This window comes from Epinephelus moara, chromosome 3 (genome assembly GCF_006386435.1).
Source record: "Epinephelus moara isolate mb chromosome 3, YSFRI_EMoa_1.0, whole genome shotgun sequence".
In the NCBI taxonomy this organism is placed as follows: Eukaryota; Metazoa; Chordata; class Actinopteri; order Perciformes; family Serranidae; genus Epinephelus; species Epinephelus moara.
Window position 1 is genome coordinate 8432539 of NC_065508.1, and position 21010 is coordinate 8453548.

General features: G+C 41.0%; 1 protein-coding gene across 2 annotated transcripts in view; it reads right to left on the reverse strand.

The window, feature by feature from the left end:
• Positions 1-20616, reverse strand: part of sh3pxd2b (SH3 and PX domains 2B) — a 51083-nt gene extending 30467 nt beyond the window's left edge. For both annotated transcript variants that reach the window (XM_050040542.1, XM_050040541.1), the window contains exons 1-3: positions 20214-20616; positions 16877-16957; positions 893-968 (exon numbers count right to left, since the gene is read on the reverse strand). In XM_050040542.1, the coding sequence (XP_049896499.1) occupies positions 893-968; positions 16877-16957; positions 20214-20285 (229 nt within the window). In that variant the 5' untranslated portion in view covers positions 20286-20616. The remainder of the gene's footprint in view (positions 1-892; positions 969-16876; positions 16958-20213) is intronic.
• Positions 20617-21010: the final 394 nt, after the last annotated feature.

The following is a 21010-nucleotide window of genomic DNA, read 5'->3' on the forward strand; positions in this document are numbered from 1 at the left end:
GAGGCCTTCTCCCAAACTCTCATAAAGGATTACTTTCAGCAGGATCTGAATCTCAAACTATTTCAAAAGTTGGTCAAGCGCACCCAAAGTCCTTACTCTAAACAAACTTCACTGCCACTTGTACTTGTAGGGAAGTAATGGAAACTGTCAGGTTTTACACGAAATGATGATTCAGCTAGGACAATGGTGCAGCTAAGCCAAAATCAGCTTATAATGAATGTTATGCATTGTAACAATTTAGTTTAATGATCATAGGTAGAGTTTTCTTATGTTAAAATGGCAGACATTTAATGTCTCAACACTATACTGTATAATTGTCTATGTCTGTAGGCTACATGCTGAGAGATCAGCTGAGTCAGCTAGATGTTTAAGAGTATGTGGAAAACATATTCTCTGATGTATCACAGAAGAAAAGTGTGGTTATGACCAATCATGGTTGCAGCAAAATGTTTTGGTTGGTTCTTTTGTGTGCAAAATTTTCTGTTTTTCTCACTTCATTCGCAGCCTATCAGTGACTCATTGTTGCCCACATTGTAACCCAATGCGTGCGAATGGGTATGATGGAGAAATCAAACAAAGCAGGGATGAGATGAGGACACAGCAGTGTCGCAAAGGGAGAATATCAAGGAGTTCACTGTTCTTTTTGTATTGCTATGTGCATAATTTGGCAACATCTTATCATAAGCACGTCTGCCACAATTATTTTCATTGTACGTTCTCTGGATTAGTTGATTAATCTTTTAATCTTTGTCCAGCCAACAGTCTAAACCCCAAAAGGTGTTCATATAAATGGGAGAAAAAAAGCAAATCCTCCAAACAAGCTGCAGTTGCGTGAGTTCTGTGTGTATGTTCGTTAAAGGGCCTTGGGGGACACAGTGTGTTTAACTCTTACCTGGTAGGAATGGAATGATCCTGCGCTTAGGGTCTTTTTGGCCTCCTTCCACTGGGAATTTGTCCAGCAATTCCATCTAAAACACCGCAATAAATTAAGACTTATTAGCACACAAAGCATTGACACACACATACAGTATACATAAACATGCCGTTTACATTACTCGCAACAGGATAGCTGAGGCCAGAGAGGAAGGGTTCACATTTTTACAAATCAGCAGTTCCTACAAGGAATTCGGCCAATAAAGGAAGGTCTGCCAATGATTAGGAATGTCCTGAGCAGATGGTATGGTTTTTCCCCTCTACTTCATGTGTTGTTGCAGCAAAGGGGCTGTTACCAGCAAGGCAACACTGACATAGTGGAACATTTCTGTTTCCATAATTTTCAAAGGCCAGAGAGCAGTGGTTCCTTAGATCTGCTGATCTGTGCTGATCACCACTTCTCTGGATCAGTCTTTTCTTTCTCTTAAAACTCACTTCTGTCTTAAAAGTCTGTCTTTCTACTTCAGCGTATTTTGTATCCTCCCTTTGTCTCATCGAATTATGTCATGTTCCATCACTTTGGCCCCTTATGTCTCCTTTAGTCATGTCTCTTAATGACATCAGTGTGCTTCCACTTGTAGGGTTGTTACCATATATATGTATAGATATGTATTTGTGCTTGTGTATGTTCATGCGTATGTTGTATCCTCCATCCTCCAGCAGCTGAAGCCAATAAAAAGACACATGGCAATATGACCAATGACCTTTAAGTGCACTCTCTCTTTCTCTTATGTGCTTTTCTTAAAGTGGATCTGCACATCTAACCAAAAGATTTAGAGTTAGGAATAAAATACTTGATGCAACTGAATGTTTGAGAGAGGAGTGTTTGGAAATTTCTTTGATATCGCACCCAGACTACAGAACCCAATACTTCAAAAATATTATCAGAAGACTCATAGGTCAAAGCAAATTTTATTTGATGACAGAAAAACACTGTTAAGGGGTTTCAAGTAAGTGTTTTATGGCTTTAAAGAGCCAGCCAAAGTTCGGCTGAATGATATAGAGGCGTACACCATTCCCTGAATTAATGGCCAGTTCTTGTGAACACTGTTTTTAAATTAGCAGTGTCAAACAATGGGTCAATGCACCACCAGGGCATTCTCAAAACTAAGAATATCACTCTGATCTGTTTTCTTTTTCCTCATTCTCTATAGTTTCATATCATCAAACCACATTTACTTACCAATGGAGAGTACTTCTTTCTCACATTTGACATCATCAATCTGAGTTAAAATATTGGCATAGAATTCTGGGTCAAATTAACTACTGTCTATCCAGAATCTGCAAGCAATGGGGCAATATTTTGGCATCAGAAGCACTCTGGTTTTCATCTGTAGTCCGAGCAGTACTGACAAATCACATTTAAGATGCAGGTGATCAGTCCACGGGGGGAGGAGAAATGCATTGTCCGAAATGCAACCATGGAACCCATTGGCTATTGTCTTACCATGATTTAGCTTTATATTAGATCTTTTTTTTTTTGAAGTATCTGCATTCACATGCCAATATATGTTTGTAGAGATTAGCCAAAATGACTGCTGCACAGAGGAGGAAGTCTTTGCCCAGATATCCATCAGCCTACTACAGCCGATGGGTTCCAAGTAGGGCTGTCCCGAATACCATTTTTTAACATTTGGACCTTCAGCAGAATTTAAAACGAATATTCGAATATTCATTCGCGGAGGCGGGGGGTGGGGGTACTCCGGGGTTTTTTCGGACCAAATTGTATTGCGGAGTTTTGCACAGCGGCGACCGGATCTTTGCTCTCAAACCACAAAAAAATGTGATGGCACAGCAGTCTCCTTCGGTACNTGCGGTTGTTTTCAAAACACACTTGTGTCACGCACTCCAAAATAAACTTGTTGAAACTTTAAACAATAAGTTCTTGTACAAAACGGGGTAAACAAACGTTGACAAAAGCGGTTCCATAATTCATATTAAATTCAAAAGATAACGAAAAAACAGCTACAAGTTAGAGGGAATAGTGATAAAGTGGTAAAACTTGGCATTGATCCACAGCCTCAGACGGATGAGCTCAAGCGTGCCGTGCGCACAAGCTCAGTAGGCTACACTATATTTTCACATTTTTAACAATGCAATTTAAAAGTTTTGATTTTTATTGATAACCTACATTTACCAACAACAAAAAGACTACATTTAGCACCAAAAAAAAAAAAATATATATATATATTAAAAAAGAAGTAAATAAAAAAACGAATATCGAATACCAAATTTTCATAANTGATTTTTATTGATAACCTACATTTACCAACAACAAAAAGACTACATTTAGCACCAAAAAAAAAAAAAATATATATATATATATTAAAAAAGAAGTAAATAAAAAAACGAATATCGAATACCAAATTTTCATAATGAATACCTAACCATAGAAACGAATATTCGAATATTTGGGTACAGCCCTAGTTCCAAGACTGAACTTTGACCAAGATCAAGGTGAAACAACATAGTATGACCTTCGCCTCCCAACAAAGAATATTGCTGAGAATGAAGAAGGTCTGCAGATACAACTAGAGCTCGCTCACGTTTAGGCTACTATGACATGGCTATCCTGTAACGAGATTAGTACCATTTGGGTGTACGCCATAGAGACATTGAAGGGTTAAAACAAACTGGCTCTCCAGATATCCAAACCAAGCATGTTTTTATTCTCCCCACCAATAAATATCACTGTCCGATTCCACTGTGAGACTCATTCCTAGAATATGCAGCACTGGCAATACCCAACAGGAATGTTCTAGTGTTGGTGCTTCAGTTTATTTATCCTCAATGACTAAATTTCAGATCTCACAGTGAGTGTATGTATCCATAGTTTGTCTTTTCTCAGCTTAGATGTTTAAACAAAAATAAAGACATCTGATGTGGTATGAGAGGCATTCAGCTTGCTGTCAACATGAAACATAACTGACTCTGAATATCAAATCACTCATCAGCCTCCTGTGATCCGCCTACTCTTGAATCTAATTTTACACGTGTGGGTCATGAAACATGGACCATGAGCATCACTGGGTAGAGGATGCGAGTTGTAGGGTGCTGCTTTTCCTTTAGGCATACTCAAAAGATATCAATTTTTGATATGAGCTTTAACGTTTTATTAAAGTTCACAGTTAGGATTTCTGTGATACAATATCTCCCTGATACTGCTATAAACTGTTATCTTACTGACCTTTTTCAGTGTAATCATGTGGTTTCTACAACAAGTATACTGGCAATATAAATGAGTAATGCTGTCACGAAAAGTCCTCTGGTAAATTTGAAAGAAACAATAAGCTGCATTGAGCCAAAACTAACACAAAGACAGCAGGAGGTGTAATATGAGGCGAGGTGATGGAGAGGTTATGGGAAAGGCAGAGACCTGTGCCAAAAAATATTTTCTATTACTTGTTATGGACTGTCTCAGTCTGGTCAGGTGCCAAAGAGGTGTTGCTGCCGTAAAACAAAGAGTGGCATGAAGATTAAACATCCTCAGATCACTTAAGTAGATAGGCTGTAATGCTTTTCTATTTTGAGGGAAACAAAGGAGGAATTATTATGTGACAGCTTGCTCTCATGCCACTATGATCCTGACCAAGACAGCCAGAAGAGCTAATGCAAAACTGCATTGGATATCATCCATGTATAAACATCCAAACAGATATATGGATATATATTTCAGTGGCTGGACAGTTGCAGGCATCTGGACGAGAAAGCACCAGTCAGATAAAAGACCTAAAAGATGATATATGTTCAAGCGTACAAGACGACATATGTTTTAAGGGTGAATGATTGTCTACAGATCTTCAGCTGTACAGATTGACCCCATTGGCCTTTGTTTTCTCAGCTTAATTGTATTTCTTCACTAACTCTTGCTCATATCCTATGCAATATCCATTTGCTTCAGTTTGACCATTCCAAAGAACGTTAACAACCTAATCTTTAAACACTCTAATAAACTTTACAAGCCCCAAATCTTCAAGACTGCCAAAAAAAGACACTGGCTTTGGAATCCTAAATCTAATTCTTCATTGATGTTTGATTTACTCAGTTTACTCTCCCAGCTTAAAGGTCCTTTTATGTGACCTCTGAGCTGGCCAAACAATAGTAAGTAGTCCATGGTGATTAATTCAATACATTTATTAGTATATCAAGAAAACAAACGATCCACTAACAGTCTTAGCTTTCATACCTGACAGAGAAGAGCTTATGTATTAATTGCATCTCAGAAAACTGGATAATCTCAAACCAATTGAAGATCTCATTAATCACAATTTAGGGCCTGGACACTAGCCACGGATGTGCACACTCACATTTATGGTTGTCAATGCAGACATACAGAAAGAATGCTCAAAATCAAGAGAATTGCTGAAATGGGGTGCTAATTTTCCCAAGCGCCTATTTTACAAGGAACGATGGCTGAGCCCTGAAATAAACAAAGTTGAACTTGTGGAACGTAGTAGCGCGCACAAAAATATCACAAATTTCAGTCAATGGTTAATATGAAGGAGAAGTTAAATCACTTTAGTGCCGTGTTACCCAGAGCTTTACATCTGTCCTGCGGAAAATATTAATAACAGCCTAAAAAAATACAATGTCTGGAAGAAGATCAGCTCTGACACTTGGGAACTTACTCCGAACTTGGGTAGTTGATACAGTGCTGGGTATGGTCGCTTAGTCAGGCGCAACCTGCCTCCGCGCCCTTGAAAGCTGGTACAGAGGCACAAGAGTAGCACCCACCACCCAACCTTGTGTTTTCAAAATGGTAAAAGACACAGCTTGTGTCCCGGCCCTTGGTCTTGAATTGGTTGTAAAAAAATTGACGCAGCCATATCTAATACTTAATACCATGAGGCGAAAAGATAGGCTTTATGCTTGAATGTCAAGCCAGATAAGGTTGTACTTGTTGACTTCTTTTTGGATATGTCTGCTAAAGCTCAGCATTATGAAGTTAAAGCCACAATTTCCCTGTTAAAACAAAAGAGAATAACAACGATAAGAGGGTAGAAAGCTGAGCCATGAACTCTCTTTGTCTACTAAAGCAAGACATGGCAAGAGGTGAGTCAGTCCACTTTAGTCTTTACTCTTGTAGTTTCTCAGGATACAACATAGGTGAAAAAGGAATTTAGAAAACAGAGCACTAAACTCACAAAACAACAATCTGCTTGGCTTATGAGTCAGACGCTTCATCACTGACACAGTACCACCTTAAGAGAGACAGCATAAGCAAAGAGACAGGCAGACAGAGAGAGACAAACACAGAAGAGTCAATGCCCCACACACTGTAATTGTTCCCATGTGTCTCACTGAGTACAGACACACCCAGTCTCTGTGTCTACTCTAAACCTTGTATCTACTCTGTAATCAGAGCCACTGACACAAGAGAAGGCATCTGGAGAGAGTAAAGATGTCTCTTCAAAATACCAGTTACATCATGCACCCAACATCAAATATTCATGCTCTACAGGCAGGAGGATGACAGGCCAAGGTGGAGCGCAGTCAAGCTCCATATGACTTTCCAAGGCTGAAGTATGTTAAATTATATCCTGCTGAGTTCATTTCAGTTAGAGGGAAATGCGTGCCACATTAGCACTATGGTCATTTGTGGACATCACGCATGGATTATAATAAACAATAGCTTACAAAACTGATAATTTCAGTCTTGAACTCATCGGGTGTGGATATGTGCTAATGCCTATGCTGTCAGAACTTCCAAGGCTCTGTCAAAAGTTAAATTCAAACAATAAAACTGCAATGTTACTTTTTTCAAAACTAATTGACTTGATAGTACCACTGGCTCATGTCCTCATTCTCTCATTCACCAAAACCTGACGAGGAAATAGTGCTATTATTCAAAACACTGCTTGGAAGAGATCTAGATTTCCCTTAATAAAAAGGCAACATTCAGCAAAGCTTGTATCCACCAGGGAAATTTGGAGGATGGAAAGAGTGAACATAAACTATTAAAGATCTGTTTACACCACGTTGTCCATTAGTTGCTGTGATGTGCCTTAGTTGACTTCATTAACAGTTTGACACATTTCAGTCATTGAATGGCTACAGTAAGACCAACAGACCAGTCCAGGGATGTAAGGAAGAAGAAAAAAAAACCTTGTCTGTTAATATGCCTGGTAACGCAGTAAACTTCTAAACACTGGTATTTAATTTGGCAAATTCTTGCTGATTCAGAAACAAACGTAATCTTCCAGGGGGTTATAATTTGTCTAGTCCATATCCGCTTTAGCTGTATCATCAGCCTTCAAACAAAGGGATAATAAAGAAGATCAGACACGCACAAGACTCTTGAATGAGAGTATAAAAGCCCAGAGAACAATAGCTGCTCTCTTTGCAACATGCCTATCTCTGTAGTCCTCCGATTCTTTCACTCAGTCCACTGTACATTCATGCCTGAGGTCATTTTTAACCCTTTGCAGACAACCATACTGTAACCGCAACTATCCACATTTGTGGAAAGCTGAGCTGTTAGTCCACTGATGAAGTAGTGTGAGCAAAGAAATTATCTGTGGCATTTATAAGCAGATAACTTATGGATGTATGGCTGTATGGATGAATAGATGGATGGATTAAATCTCTTCATCTTCAATATGTGTAAGACCTCAGTGTTCTCGTTTTAATACTACCAGACAGGTTTTCTTACTTTGATTAATACTGATTGTCCTGATGCTTACATATAATTAACACCAGGAAACAGTTTCTAGGGACTCATGAATGACAGCGGTGCCTTAGTATGTTCAGTCTAGATACAGTCTTAACAATTTTACTTTTAGTTAGTCCCTGTAGGGTCAGTCTCTTCTACATATCCACCCCCAGAAACAGCACCCAAGGGTCTGGTTGTGTCAAGAACACTTTAGAAAATAAAGTGGCTTGACCCTGGATCCTCAACTTGAGGATCTTCTCCCTGACCTCTTAATAGGGGTGGGCAATATAAATACAATCTTCTATCATTCTACATATCGAGATTGGGAAGAAGGTACCGGATACACCAGGCCAACAATGAGAGGCTCATTTAACATTGAGGCTTTTATGCTCAATGTTAAATATGGATCCGGATACGGACGGAGCCTTCTGTCCGTGCTCTGCGTTCATTTCGTCTGTATTTCTGCACGTTTCCATAAAGCTTACGGATACGGGCCAAACAGAGCAGTACCACCGGAAACCGTGGGGGCAGTGTTGCTGTCACTACCCGATACGAAGCTCTAGTGAGACACGAAGAAGAAATAACAATTCAATTTCTCTCATTGGCAGTACTAGAGAAAAGAATTCTCCGTCCTCCAGTTGCAATGTATTTAACGGCCTCACCGACCACCGCCTCCTACAATGCTGCCTGTTTTTGTCTTTTATGCAAGAGGCACATTATCAATATCTCCTCCACAGTCGCCATGTTTGTTTTTGAGTTTGTTGTTGTCATAAACTTTTGACTCTGGGCTGCCCCCTGGTGGATATATTGGTTAACATCCATGCCAACGTAAAGGACGCATGGAAGTATGTGGGCAGTGACAGTAACATCGTTTGAAACGGATGTATACATTTTCGTACGTAAAGGGAGCATAAATGAGCCTTAAGGAGGAGCTTCTACCCTCGGGCTACAAGGATACTGAATGATGACCCTGCCAAATCCTAAACACTGACATTTATTTATTATTACTACAACTACAAACTGGTGGAACTGAAAACTGCATGTGACGAATAAGTTGCTTGATTAATGTACTTTTATATTTCAGCGTTGATTCACTGCAATAAATTTGATGAAAATTCTATTCTATCAACAATACAATCATAATTTGATATTGTCTGTTGCTGGGATAAGGATAGCTATCTCAGTATTAACTGGATCTCAGACCAACTCAAAAAAATCTGATATGGCTAAACATTTTTATCGCCTAACAGTATATATTGCCCAACCCTACCACTTTGCCAGAAACTGTTGAAAAGTATATTTTAACTTATCATTTGGTTGAAGCTTTAAACTTTCTACAGCAAGGTTGGGTCCAATGTAACTTGGATTTCATAAATGCTACTTTCCCCTGAGTTACAGGACCATGGCACTGTTTACCCACTGCTCATCAGAGGAATTAAGTGCATGCCCAAGAGGTACTGTTTCTAAGTGGTGTGGAAAGCATTGAAAAGCCTGGGTTTGATCACACACACTGTTTCTGTACTTCTTGTCTCAGAGACATATGACAAAATTTTTCTGGTGTCATATTCAGGATAAGACAGCCCTTGTTGCCAAGGCACCCCTCGATTTTCTATATCCACTTATTCTATTCTTGGCCAAGTGTCTAGAGCCTATTCCAGCATGCCCTGGAAAAGTGGCAGGGTACACCCTGGAGAGGTCACCAGTCTATCACAAGATCTGTAGCTTCCCAATTTCAGTTCTTATGGCATTTTCTAGCACCAGCGGATGAAGTATCAATCAGTTTCTGTTTGGTTTCTCGCCACTTAGAGTGGAGACATGATTGTGATGGGAATAGCAAGTGGGTTCATTTGTGCCTGTCGTCTCTTGGCAGCCAACAACAATAAGCCATTTCCCTAAAACAGGACTAATTCTAATCTAGTCAGTTGACAGACAACTGTAAATCATGCTCTTCAGTCCAGCTTGATGACATCAACTGGTTAAGGAGCTAGAGGGTAAAAACAAAACAGCACTCCTTGTTCCTTTTTTATACTTGGCTCTCTGTGAGCATGGGCCACACTGCTAACAAACCACATCTACCCACGGCAATCATAAACAGACACATATGAATGAGAAAATTAAGAGTGCTATGGTGATGTTTAGCTTCGGGTGTTAGGTCTTTTGTATTCATTTCACTGAGTCATGAAGGATAGAGTCCCAGCAATAGTTCATCTATCAAAGTAAACTTCAGTGCATTGAATAGTTTTGACAACACACTTAATCTTTCCTAACAAATTAATTGAAACCTCCATTGTTTCTTTCTCCATATTCAGCCCACACCATTCACACCCTAACATGAAAACTGTTAACAGAGCTTCAGCAATAAGTACCTATCTTGTACCTATCAGCAATCCCTTAGTAAACCACATGTTTTGGGTTCCAGGAACAAACTGCACTGCTTAAGGATACGTACAGCGCATTTTATTCTGAAAATGGCTGAAAATGACTATACACAACAGGAAATAGGCACATTGTTGTTGCTTGCCCCCCTTTAAAAAGTTTTGTTACTTGATTACTGCAGATGGAAAATATGTGACAGCTGTGCAGCTCTGAATAAGTAAGCAGTGATGTATTTTCATACAGCTTTAAAGTAAAACTGTATCCTGTATCCAAAGAGACTAGGAATGCTGGAAGACTCAGCTTGTGAAGTTGAGCGGACACGTCTGCAGCATGGAAACTGTTCTTAGTGACATGGAAATAAAACTGATGACCCCATGGCAAAAAATCTCAGCACTTTCCATCTTTCTGAAGATCAGTCTATTTTTGTTCACAATGTCACACATTGAAACAGAGAGGGGAAAAACCCCACAGGTTGTGTTAAAATGCTAATTGCTTAATTTGTTCCCTCAGTATTCAAGAGCTCGCAAGACTAAACACATACTCTGCATTACATACATTTATGCATAAGTGCTGGCAATAACTCTGTCACACCATGGAGTCCTTCAGCAGTATGCAGAAATGGATACTACACTCCCTGATGCTTTAGACCAGGCTAGCATCACGTCATCGCCAAGGCTGTGTCCCCATTTGGAGCAAAGAAATGCCCTGTCACATATAGAGATGAACAGGAAAATGCTGAAAAGCTGCTGTGTAGTGGTTCAACCAAGCCTTGCTGACTGAGATTTGAGGCACTTAAGATATGTGAATATTCACTGTCAGTGTGGTAAATCACTAAATGCCGTTGGTGACATTTAAAACTGATGGACAGCTAACTTGAGTAGGAGGCTGCTTCAGTCCAGTACAACAGCATCATACTGTTGTCTCCAAATAAATAGCAGCCAAGAACATACAGTTGGCTATTAACAGGTTGGTTATTTACAGACAACAATACTTGAGGCCTGCACTATGAAGCCAGTTCAACTATCTATCTTTTTGTTATCTGGGTTGACTAACCCAAGCATTGGCCATCTGGGTAACCACTACTGCAAAGCTGGTTATCAGCTAGTTCAGTCAGCTCTGGGTTTTCGTATCCAGCCATGAGTGGCACCATGTGAAAGAGGAGGGGGTGTTAATTATGAGCAACATCATCAGAACCACGAATAAAGTAGGCTGCTTCATATGATATGTGATGAAACGATACTGACAGTGTGTGGGACTGCCATACAGTAAAATGTTAATGTAAAAGATACCATGTAATCTTGTAACGGAAAATGTAGAAATACTGAAAATACGATACTCTAAAGTTAACCTGCTCCGGAACAGGTTAGCTGTTCAGCATAAGTTACCATGGTGATTTATCCCAGCTTCATAGTACTGAAATCCAAGAGTTAACCCTCAAATTACCTCGCTAACTTCAAATCCTGCTTCATACTACAGACCTCTGGTGATCCAATCAAACATATATAGACACAGCCACTGTGTTGGGACCAGACGTTGCGCTAGACTTTTTCGTCGGCGGTCATTTTGACCGACAGGGTCACAAAAATCCGGTCATAATCTATTTTTACCGGTCATTTTAATTTTTGTTTTTAAATGATAATAAAAATATTCAAAGACATTTAGTTTTCATTCGTTCGTTTTTAATAAATCCAACAAGCAAGTTATAAAGTGTGCATTAATAAGGACATGAACGAAAAGATGAACAGACATCCACACACCCGTGCCATTAGGCTTCGCCCTGGACACACCGGACGACACTAACGCGTCACTAACGCGTCCGGTGTGTCCAGGGCGTTATGTAGTTATGCCTGTAGGCTCGGTGGCACAAAATTAAAATTGTAATGAAGTGATTAGGGTATTGAAAAATGTGTTCGGTTATGCACTGTTGTGTTTTTTTAAATTATAAACACGGTATTTTCTCCTCACGTTCCTCAGTGCGTGCTGTTATTTTATTTTGAAAATTGGCCAGATTCTCTCGTCTTTTCTGTGTCCGACTTCCTGTTTGGTACGATCCGCTCGATCCAGCTTGACAGAAGCGCTCGTGGCTCGCGTGAAAAATAGACCAGACGCCGAACTGAAGCGCTGCCTCTACTCCGCGGGCGCTCTGCTCTGCTCAGCGGCCTGTGTGGACAGTCAGATAGGTTAACATGGGTGCTGACTGAAAACTGCCTCCGCTGCTGGGCACCGTGCTTTGGTTCCGTGTCTGGTATGTCCAGGGCGTTATGTCCAACAACGCCACATGAATGACTTTTTCTCTGCAGTGTGAAAACGGCAGCCACTTACTTAAACCACTGACTGTGCACTCTGCTGCCAAGTGGGCAGGGGTGGTAATTGCAACCGGTCAAAATGGCCGACGGCCTTCAGATTTTCCGGTCATTGTTGTAAAAAAACGGTCAATGACCGAGCATATCCGGTTAACGCGACCCCTGGTTGGGACACTGCTCTACTCCGACATGGGAAGCCTGAAGTGACTCTCTCTGCCATTTTCCACACGCTGTTATTGAAATCTTCTGCGATCACCTGCCCCTCGCATTATGCATAGTTCACCTACTTGACTGGCTCATGGAGTGAATAGAGAGGAGGGGACGGGGCAGTATTGTGCATGCGTGGCTTCCGGGTGCGTTTGATTTGCAACACGAGACAACGAGAGTAAACTGACAAGAAGTGCATAATCGTTTTATGTTGATTATCTTGTTTTCATTATCGTTGAAAGCCCAAATCGTAATCTAGATTAAAATTCGATTAATCGAGCAGCCCTAACATGACGGCAATCGACCTTTATTTATTAAGGTATCGCAAACACTGTGGTTCAGACAAGGTTGCAAAATGATGATTACATGTCTGTAAAAAAACATTGGCTTAACAAAAAATATATGCAAACAGACTTCTCCAAATTATGATCCAAACACATGTCAAACTGCAATGAAATCTAGCTATAGAATCTTTGGTTTTCTACCCCCCCCGCCTCAAAAGGGGTGCGGCCTTAAAGTTTTGCAAAGTACCCACATGTGCCAGTTTGATGTATTTAGGGGTAGCAGCTACATGGAGACTCCAGTGTGGGTGTTGCAGGAAAGAGGTGGGTGAGAAGTGGCAGAAATATCTTGGGTGAGAAGAGCGTCTAGCTCTTGGGTCAAGAATCTTAGAAAGTGAATGCAGTCAGACACGCACGACACATGTAATCACAGAGAAATTTGGGCAGACTGTTTTTGAAAATGTAAAGAAATGCAAATTAGTATTAAGATTCTATATATGTAATGACACCCCTTTTTTCATGTTGTCAGGATCACTGTCTGCTTAACCCAGCTTGGTCTGGATTGCATCTGTTTATAGAAAAAAACTAAAAAGGTGTCATCCTTTCAAATATAGACTACATATATCTGGATTTAAACAACCAAGCATTTAGAAATGTAGAAATCCTACTGAAGTCAGACTGAGTGAATAAACACTGCCTGTGGTCGGTAAAAAAAGCACACGTTTCCTTGGTTGAACTAATGCATCAGCTACTTGGGCCAGCTGTGTTGACGGGATGTGGTGAATAACATTTCCTGTCTGGCTCTGAGGCTTTGGTGTGACCAGTAAAACTTCTTTTTTTTTTTTTACAGTATCATCTTTTCTCTGTTCATATAAATCCCTCCTGTATCATAAGGCAACAGAATGAGCGATGACCAGAGCAGATGGAACAAAGCAGGATAAGACGTAAAAAAATCAAAGGCAGATGACAGACAATGACGAAATGGTAACGAGAAGAGCTCAATGACTCAGCTCTATGTCACTATCCGGGCCGGGCACCTGGGATGATGCCTGATGATGTCAAACCATTGCCTTATTCCTCATCAAAATGCACTGTGCAACGGGTCAAAATGATAAAATAATCTTTTAAAAAGTTAACAAAAGAACTTCAAATACATTCTACAAACAGACATTTATAATCCCTTTATCATCATGGAGCTGATGAGATGCCCGGCCTTCCAACTCCAACTTGCCAGCCTTTTTGTAAGAAATACCACAGCCTCAAGGTGGCTTATAAGATGTCAATGCCAAATCTAACAGGAGATAAGAGACTGGCTTGTAATCTCTCCAGCTGGGCTTATCTACATCTCTCTCACCAGTGAGAGCCCACCCACAGGCTGTCAACACAGCAGGAAGCAGCTGAATGGCATGGCAGGGTGAACACCAGTGGGGAATGCCCCCACTGAAAATATGTCATGTATGTTCATCTGGTTCAAGGCCATTGATCCGATACTGTAATGTAACTACTAGTTATGTGTGGTGGTAATGTGCTGAGGTATGGATGAAATTAACAAGGAATGATATTGTTGAAAGTGATCACTGACAGTAAAATCTCTTTAATTAGTATCTGTGGATGTTTTAAATAGACAACAGGAAAGAACTTGTGTTTCCTAGCCAAGCGGCAACCTCCAGGGCTTAAAAATGGAAGCAAGTGCCCAAAACTGCTGTTGCTCTCTTGGGCACTTGAGGCTGGCTCCAAAAGGAAGTCAATCCCCATAGACACCCATGTTGAAATGCCCAACTTTACAGCAGAAATAAACATGTTTAGAGCCTGGTACAAAAACAGTTTTGGTCTCTATAGCTAACTTCCCCTTCATTACATCTGTACGAGGGTGAATTCTTTTATAACTCACCTATTTTAATGTCATTAATGTTATGCATAATTAAGGGTGTGGCTGCTTTGAGTGACAGGCTGTCTGTAGGTCCTTTTACACTGCCTCTTCAAGGCAGGAATTTCACGCCATTATTGCACCTTCCTGTTCTGTATAAAAGCTGCCATTGCGGAATAGGGGGACAGAGCTGTCTCGCCTCTGAGCCGGGAACGGAGGAAGTAACAGCATCGAAACGACCTCTGTATAAATGGGACAGCTGGTGGGACGGGATCATGGGCGTCAAGGTTGGTTGACATTTTGGCGACGTGTTATGCATGCAACCAATTGCCTGGAGATTTAAATAGTAGCTGATAGCAGTTAGCGGCTAACTCAAACAAGAAGAACAGTTGCCAAAAATGTCCACAAATTGGGAAAACAATGAGGTCCAGGAAGTCTTCACTCCTCAAGCAGAGAACGTAATCAGCCGCTATTTCACAAAAACAGTAAATTGTTGTTGTTGTTAAAATGCAGAGGCATTATGAAAGGACTGTGTAGCGGCTCTACTGTGCAGTCTTTTTCTTAAAAGGGCTTGTGAGGCATCACCACAGCCTGAGTCAGATCCACCCCTCGCTCCTCCACAGCTCCACCCTCTCATTCAAATATTCTGGCTCCAATGCACCAAGATGGCGATGATCAAAATGCCTAACTCAATGGCTACGCCCATTATTTCAATCAGTCTGTGTTCCTTGCACATAAATGACAACATGTGTGGTCACTGATTAATTCTGATTCAGCAATTCTTCATCTGTTGCTAGGATCTCTGTCTTTGAAAAACGGACTTTCCAGCTCTTACTGGAAAGAAAACTCCCCTCTTACTAATATGTGAAGGTTTCCCAATCTCCTCCTCTCACTTAGACACAGCGCTCACAAAGTCTTAAAAGCCTTCTTCGTGAGCCAAAAACATCAAAAGCAAAGCAGTGCTACGGCTGGATGATGAAACCCAATTTACTGAATTACTAACATTGTGAAACTCGCATGGAGTTTAATTTACTTTAGTTGCAATTTTCAAAACACAAATAAATACTCTGAATTTAATATATGTAATAGAAAATAGCTACAGAAGCCAATGAAAGATGTTCAACCAACCATTCAGCCTAAATTGCAGTTCAATAGTTTAAGTAGTCATAGAGTTATACATCCAGCAAAACACACAGGAAACCTTAGGCTGCACGGTTGAATCATTTCTGGAACCAATCTACAAGATCTCCACTCCACATGTCTCCTAGTTCCCTTTTAAATTAGCCATCTTTCTTATCTATTTTATGAAAATGCAACTATTGGCACAAACAATAATGAAAATGACGGTCAAGTTCTTTCACTGCTGTTGCAGGTTTTACTGATTGACAATAGTTCAACAGCAGGCTTACATGTATTAATACCCCTTTAAATGTTATCAGTAAAGAGCAGTTAACAGCCTTTAATGTTTTTAGCCAATCTGTGTTTATTACACTGCAAAGATTCCTGTTTACAGCTACACATGAACTTTTACTTTGGCATGGTCTCAACAAGAGAGGTGCAACGATTAAAAAACATTCATGAGTGTGATATGAGCTGATTTATAAGTAAGACTGTTGGCAGCTTCTGAAGCCTTGAGTCAAACTAATGATATTAGTAATGGAATTGTTTATATTCTTCTGGTTAACATGACACTTGTAGCCTCAGAGAAACCCCAGTGGAGCATTATAATTATTGATTTCATTGCTCATGCTTTGACCATTCTAATCAATTAAAAGGAATTTAATTCAATTAGGGCTGACAGTATGCTTCGCCTAAATTGACTATGTGCTCATTGCCTTTCTGGGTTTCCTGGAGTCCACGCTCTGCAAGCTCAGACGTGGCCGAGGCCCCAGATCCATTACCTTCGAAAGAGGAAGGGAAACTAGGATACTAATGAGATTCCCTCCTTGTGCAACACACACTGCCAGCGTGACGTTCAAGAATGATTCAGACATTTCTGTGGTCATCAGTGCGGTCGTCACATTCATCACTGTCCTCTATTAACTTCATTGGGACATTTTCCGACTCCTCTCGCACAATATAATTACCAGTGTCATATGGGTGGAGCAGAGAGAGCTCGGCTACGAGCACAAGGTCTACAGGGGGACTGTGCAGTATGGAGAGAGTACCATTCACTTCCTGACCTATGCTTGTGTTTGTTGGTGGAGCAGTTATAACTTATCACACTCTTTTTAAAGCTGCAACATGCAACACTCACCTGGAGGTCAAAGAACTTGCTGTAGCGTCTGTAAATGACTTCTGTACTGCCATCACTCCAGGACACTTTGATGATGTAAACCTGAAAAACAAAAGACATAAATATAAGAACATTTCAAACTAACAAATTTGATAATCCAAACCTCCTGGTGCATCTCACAGTGACTCAGTGCCGTAATTGGCAGTGCTGTGACTCCTAGAGAGGGTAGCGTGAGGAAAGGCAGACAGCACACTTGTCAGGCAACATCAGCAGCAGTCACTGTCATCATCCGTTCACATGAACGCGAAGGGAATATCCGATTATTTCATTTCCTAGTCTATTTGTGTCACTTCCTGCTGGAGAGGAAGTCATTATACTGGATTGATGCAGCAGATCTGACTATTAAGACTGTAGCCACACATCAATCTGGATCGATATATCGATTCAATGATTAACAACAGCACGTGTGTGTCCCCATTTACATTCAAGCACACCTTCTTTCTTAACATTCAAGCAGTGCTAGCTGATTAGCACCAGGCCAACGATGGCAAGCAACCAACAAAAAGACAATGAGGATATTTACTGATTGTCTCATATCGATCACAGGACCCTAAATTTAATTCAAACGAGACGAGACGAGACATCATATCATCATGTCCAAATAATCGATATAATGTTGTATCATGATGAAACTTGTGATTTACACCCTTACTGACCGTGTTGTCTTTTCAAAATTGCACTTCTTGAGAGACATTGTTTTGGCAGACACTACCATAAAGAATGAGCAGCAAAAGCAGCAATAGAAACACGAGTTGGTGAGTTTGATTGAAGCCTTCATTATAACATACCATCACATTGAAAGCTAATGCAGAGTGCCTAAACTCCATTAAAATACAGGGATAAACTAATGTTGCCTTTGTGGCACTAAGTTACAACACATACGTCTTGTACATGTGAGACTGCAAATTCCATCAGCCTCACATTAACAACAGTAAAACAGCACAAGGCATCCAAACAAAAGCATCTAGCTTTTTGCTCATTGCAGTCTACAGGCAACAGACACAGCTCTTTATTTTTTTTACTCTTCAGTCGAAGAAGACGGGAGAGGCAGGGAGGTGATTGGAAACTCCCCGGTGGCTTGCTGTGTCTGGCTGAATGCTGTTGGCCCCACTCCCAGACCTTCTCTGGCCTCCCTCTCTCTTTCAGGGCAGTCGAGTCAGATATGGCCACGGATGGACCAGCTACAGCAGCTATACAGACCTGCAGGGAGGCTGTCTTCATGTAATAAAAAGAGTTATGTGTCAGTGTGTGTAAACTTCAACCAGTGGAGGGCCATCTAAACAATAACATGAGCATATTTCATGGTATTGCTGTGGCCACCAACTCTTTGCTGAATTCTCAACAGTTAAGGGCGGGAACCATGATATGCAAAAGGTTGCTACGGTCTAAAAAATGATTAAGATTTAAATACAACAGCTACAATGGCAAATTGGGCTGAAGCCATAGCTCTGAGGAAGACAGGGAAGGCTATAACTTTAGCTATAAAAGCTTCTCTAGTCAATAAAACACTAATACTGGCAATAAAATATCTGTATATATATATATCTGTAAGTCTCTAAGGAATGTGATATTTGGGGTGTTTTTCCCGACTTCAAGAAAGGTTCAACTTCGATGAGCAGAGGCGCTATAAGCTGCTTTTTGTACACTTAACCGCACCTCCAGGGTTCTGGAAGATTTAAGGTGTCCAGCCTGCATGTGTAGAGAGAGTACCAGAGGCACAAAACAACACGGGCAGCACCAGAGAGCAAACAGACAGATGGAGAAGACACGGGACCTCAAGAACTCTGTGTCCTTGACCACTAACACTCACAGCGGTATAAGGTCTGTTGGTCCTTCAACCCAGGCATCGTTTTCACACATAGACGAATGCAAACCAACATACGAGAGCACACGCCATGTACACGGAACTAACACGAACGCCTGCTGAGGCCTTGGCAGTGGCCTTCACTGTTGGCCATCTCATATGATGTCATTGGTGTTACTTTAAACTGAATGTGAGCACGTTTAAGGACAAACTCGCCCACATTTATCCCCCAAACTATAAAACCGCCATTGTTTAGGAATCTCAGAAAAGCGAGAAATGGGTCTTTGTCTTTTTGACATTCTTGTCTCCCACACAACTTTGCAGTACCAGCAGGGAGTGATTGCTGAAACAGGGAAAATATCCACACATTGATTCTTCTTCGTCTCTCTCTGCTTTTCTCCTACACACAGTAATGGAACTGGACCAGATCCCTTAAATTGGCACAGGTACTGCATGCCAAAAGAGAGGCATACACTGATAAGGAGATAATCATAGCAATATCACTTTTCATGTCTCCACTGACTTAACATAGAAGAACTTGAGCTATTCTGTGCAATAATTCAACACATCTGACTTAAATCAGACATGTTCGATTAAAATACAGCTTGAAAACTGCCCTGAATGAAAATCACACAAGGCACTTTACTAATAAGTCATAAAATATGCCACATGGCAAACATTATTTGGGCCTTTCCTTGTTCAAACATTACCTTATGCTCACTCCGATGACCTTAGAAACTCTCTGTTAGTCTTACTTCCTGTTGCCAGAGCCTGTGAGTATGTTTTTCTGAGTAAATTGAAGAGCCTGAGGCATGACAAAGCTGAGATGCTCAATTTGAACTTGGGGGAATTAGTCTGGATGGTTTGTGGACTGGATTTGTGTGCCTATTAAAATGTTTCTGAAGGCACACACGTGGCAGTGGAGAAGACCTGGAAATGGCTTTGTTAGACTGCAGACAATACCTGCATCCACATATATAACTTGTAGGTGATACTGAATTGCTGATAGACACTTGAAAGTATGCAGACTCGGGGAGGGTCATAGGTCACATCAGTCAGACACCCAAAACAACAACACTGAGCATAATTCCTCAGGGTAGAAGACAAATTGCTGGTTTGATATCAGTCCCAAACAAAGAGCTGATGAATCCAACATTATGTCCTGCAGTCTGATACATGACAACCTGAAGATCACCCAGGAACAACTCTTTAAGTGTGTCAATCTTCAGTGTTTCTTGTCTTTTCTTCACTGTATGAGTTAGAATCTGACAAATCAGTTTCTCTTTTGTGTGTGGTGCCTTCAAATGTTCATTATCAAACCACTATTGGTCTACAGAGTCAAACTTGCGATTTTGACTCCGTGGTAAACTGTAATCTGACACCCTCTTTGTTTTTACTGAGCCCTACAGGAGAGGGAGTAGGGCAGCAGAGGAAAGTAGGTCTACTGCTCAATGTAAGCTGCAAAGCGCTGTTGTGAAATAAAACAAAGCTTACGTAGTGTTTGTTGGGATTTCTCCGCTTCTGGACATCCTGCACTGTTACTTCTTGCACGGTGCGCCGTGGCATGGTGATGTCCTCTTCTTTACACCTCAGGTTACAAAGAAAAAGAAAAACAGAATTCCCTGTCGGGTTTTAGGAGCGATTAAACCCGGCTGAGAAAGTTTGCCCGGCGTCGCTTCTTTGTCATCCGCGCCGCTCCGTGACCCCTGAACGCAACAAATGCTGCTTTCCGTAAAACTGTCTACGTCAAATTTCCTGTCCAACATTCAGCCGCTCACGAGCCACAAGTTATGAGTCGCTCGGTTCTTCGTTTCCCTCCCCTTCGTCTTCTTGTGCCTGGTCCCGTCTCGCTGACGGCTCCCAACCAAACTCCCAGCCTATCCCAGCTCGCCCACTCCCATTTGAGGGACTGGGACGCTTCATTATGTTGCATGGACCAACCCTCCAGCGTCAGGCAGCCACGGGTTCAATCCATACACTTAAAGCTGTATTACCATGGAGCTAACTCTGGGACACAGAAGACAGACAGGGGAGAGGACAGAGGCTATCCAAAGCAGCATCATGCTCAGGAGCTCTTATGGTTGCACTCTTCTGAACTTATATTCTGTCTCTCTGTACTGCACCCTGTTTTACTACTGATATTTCTGTTTACTCTGCAATATGACATTTCCTTTGACCTTTTTTGCGTCCAATGTATTTCAACAATCATTGTAACCCCCATCCCTCTCGGATAAACTTCACGGACACCATCCCTCATACTCTGAATGTGTTCAATTGAATATGATATCAAC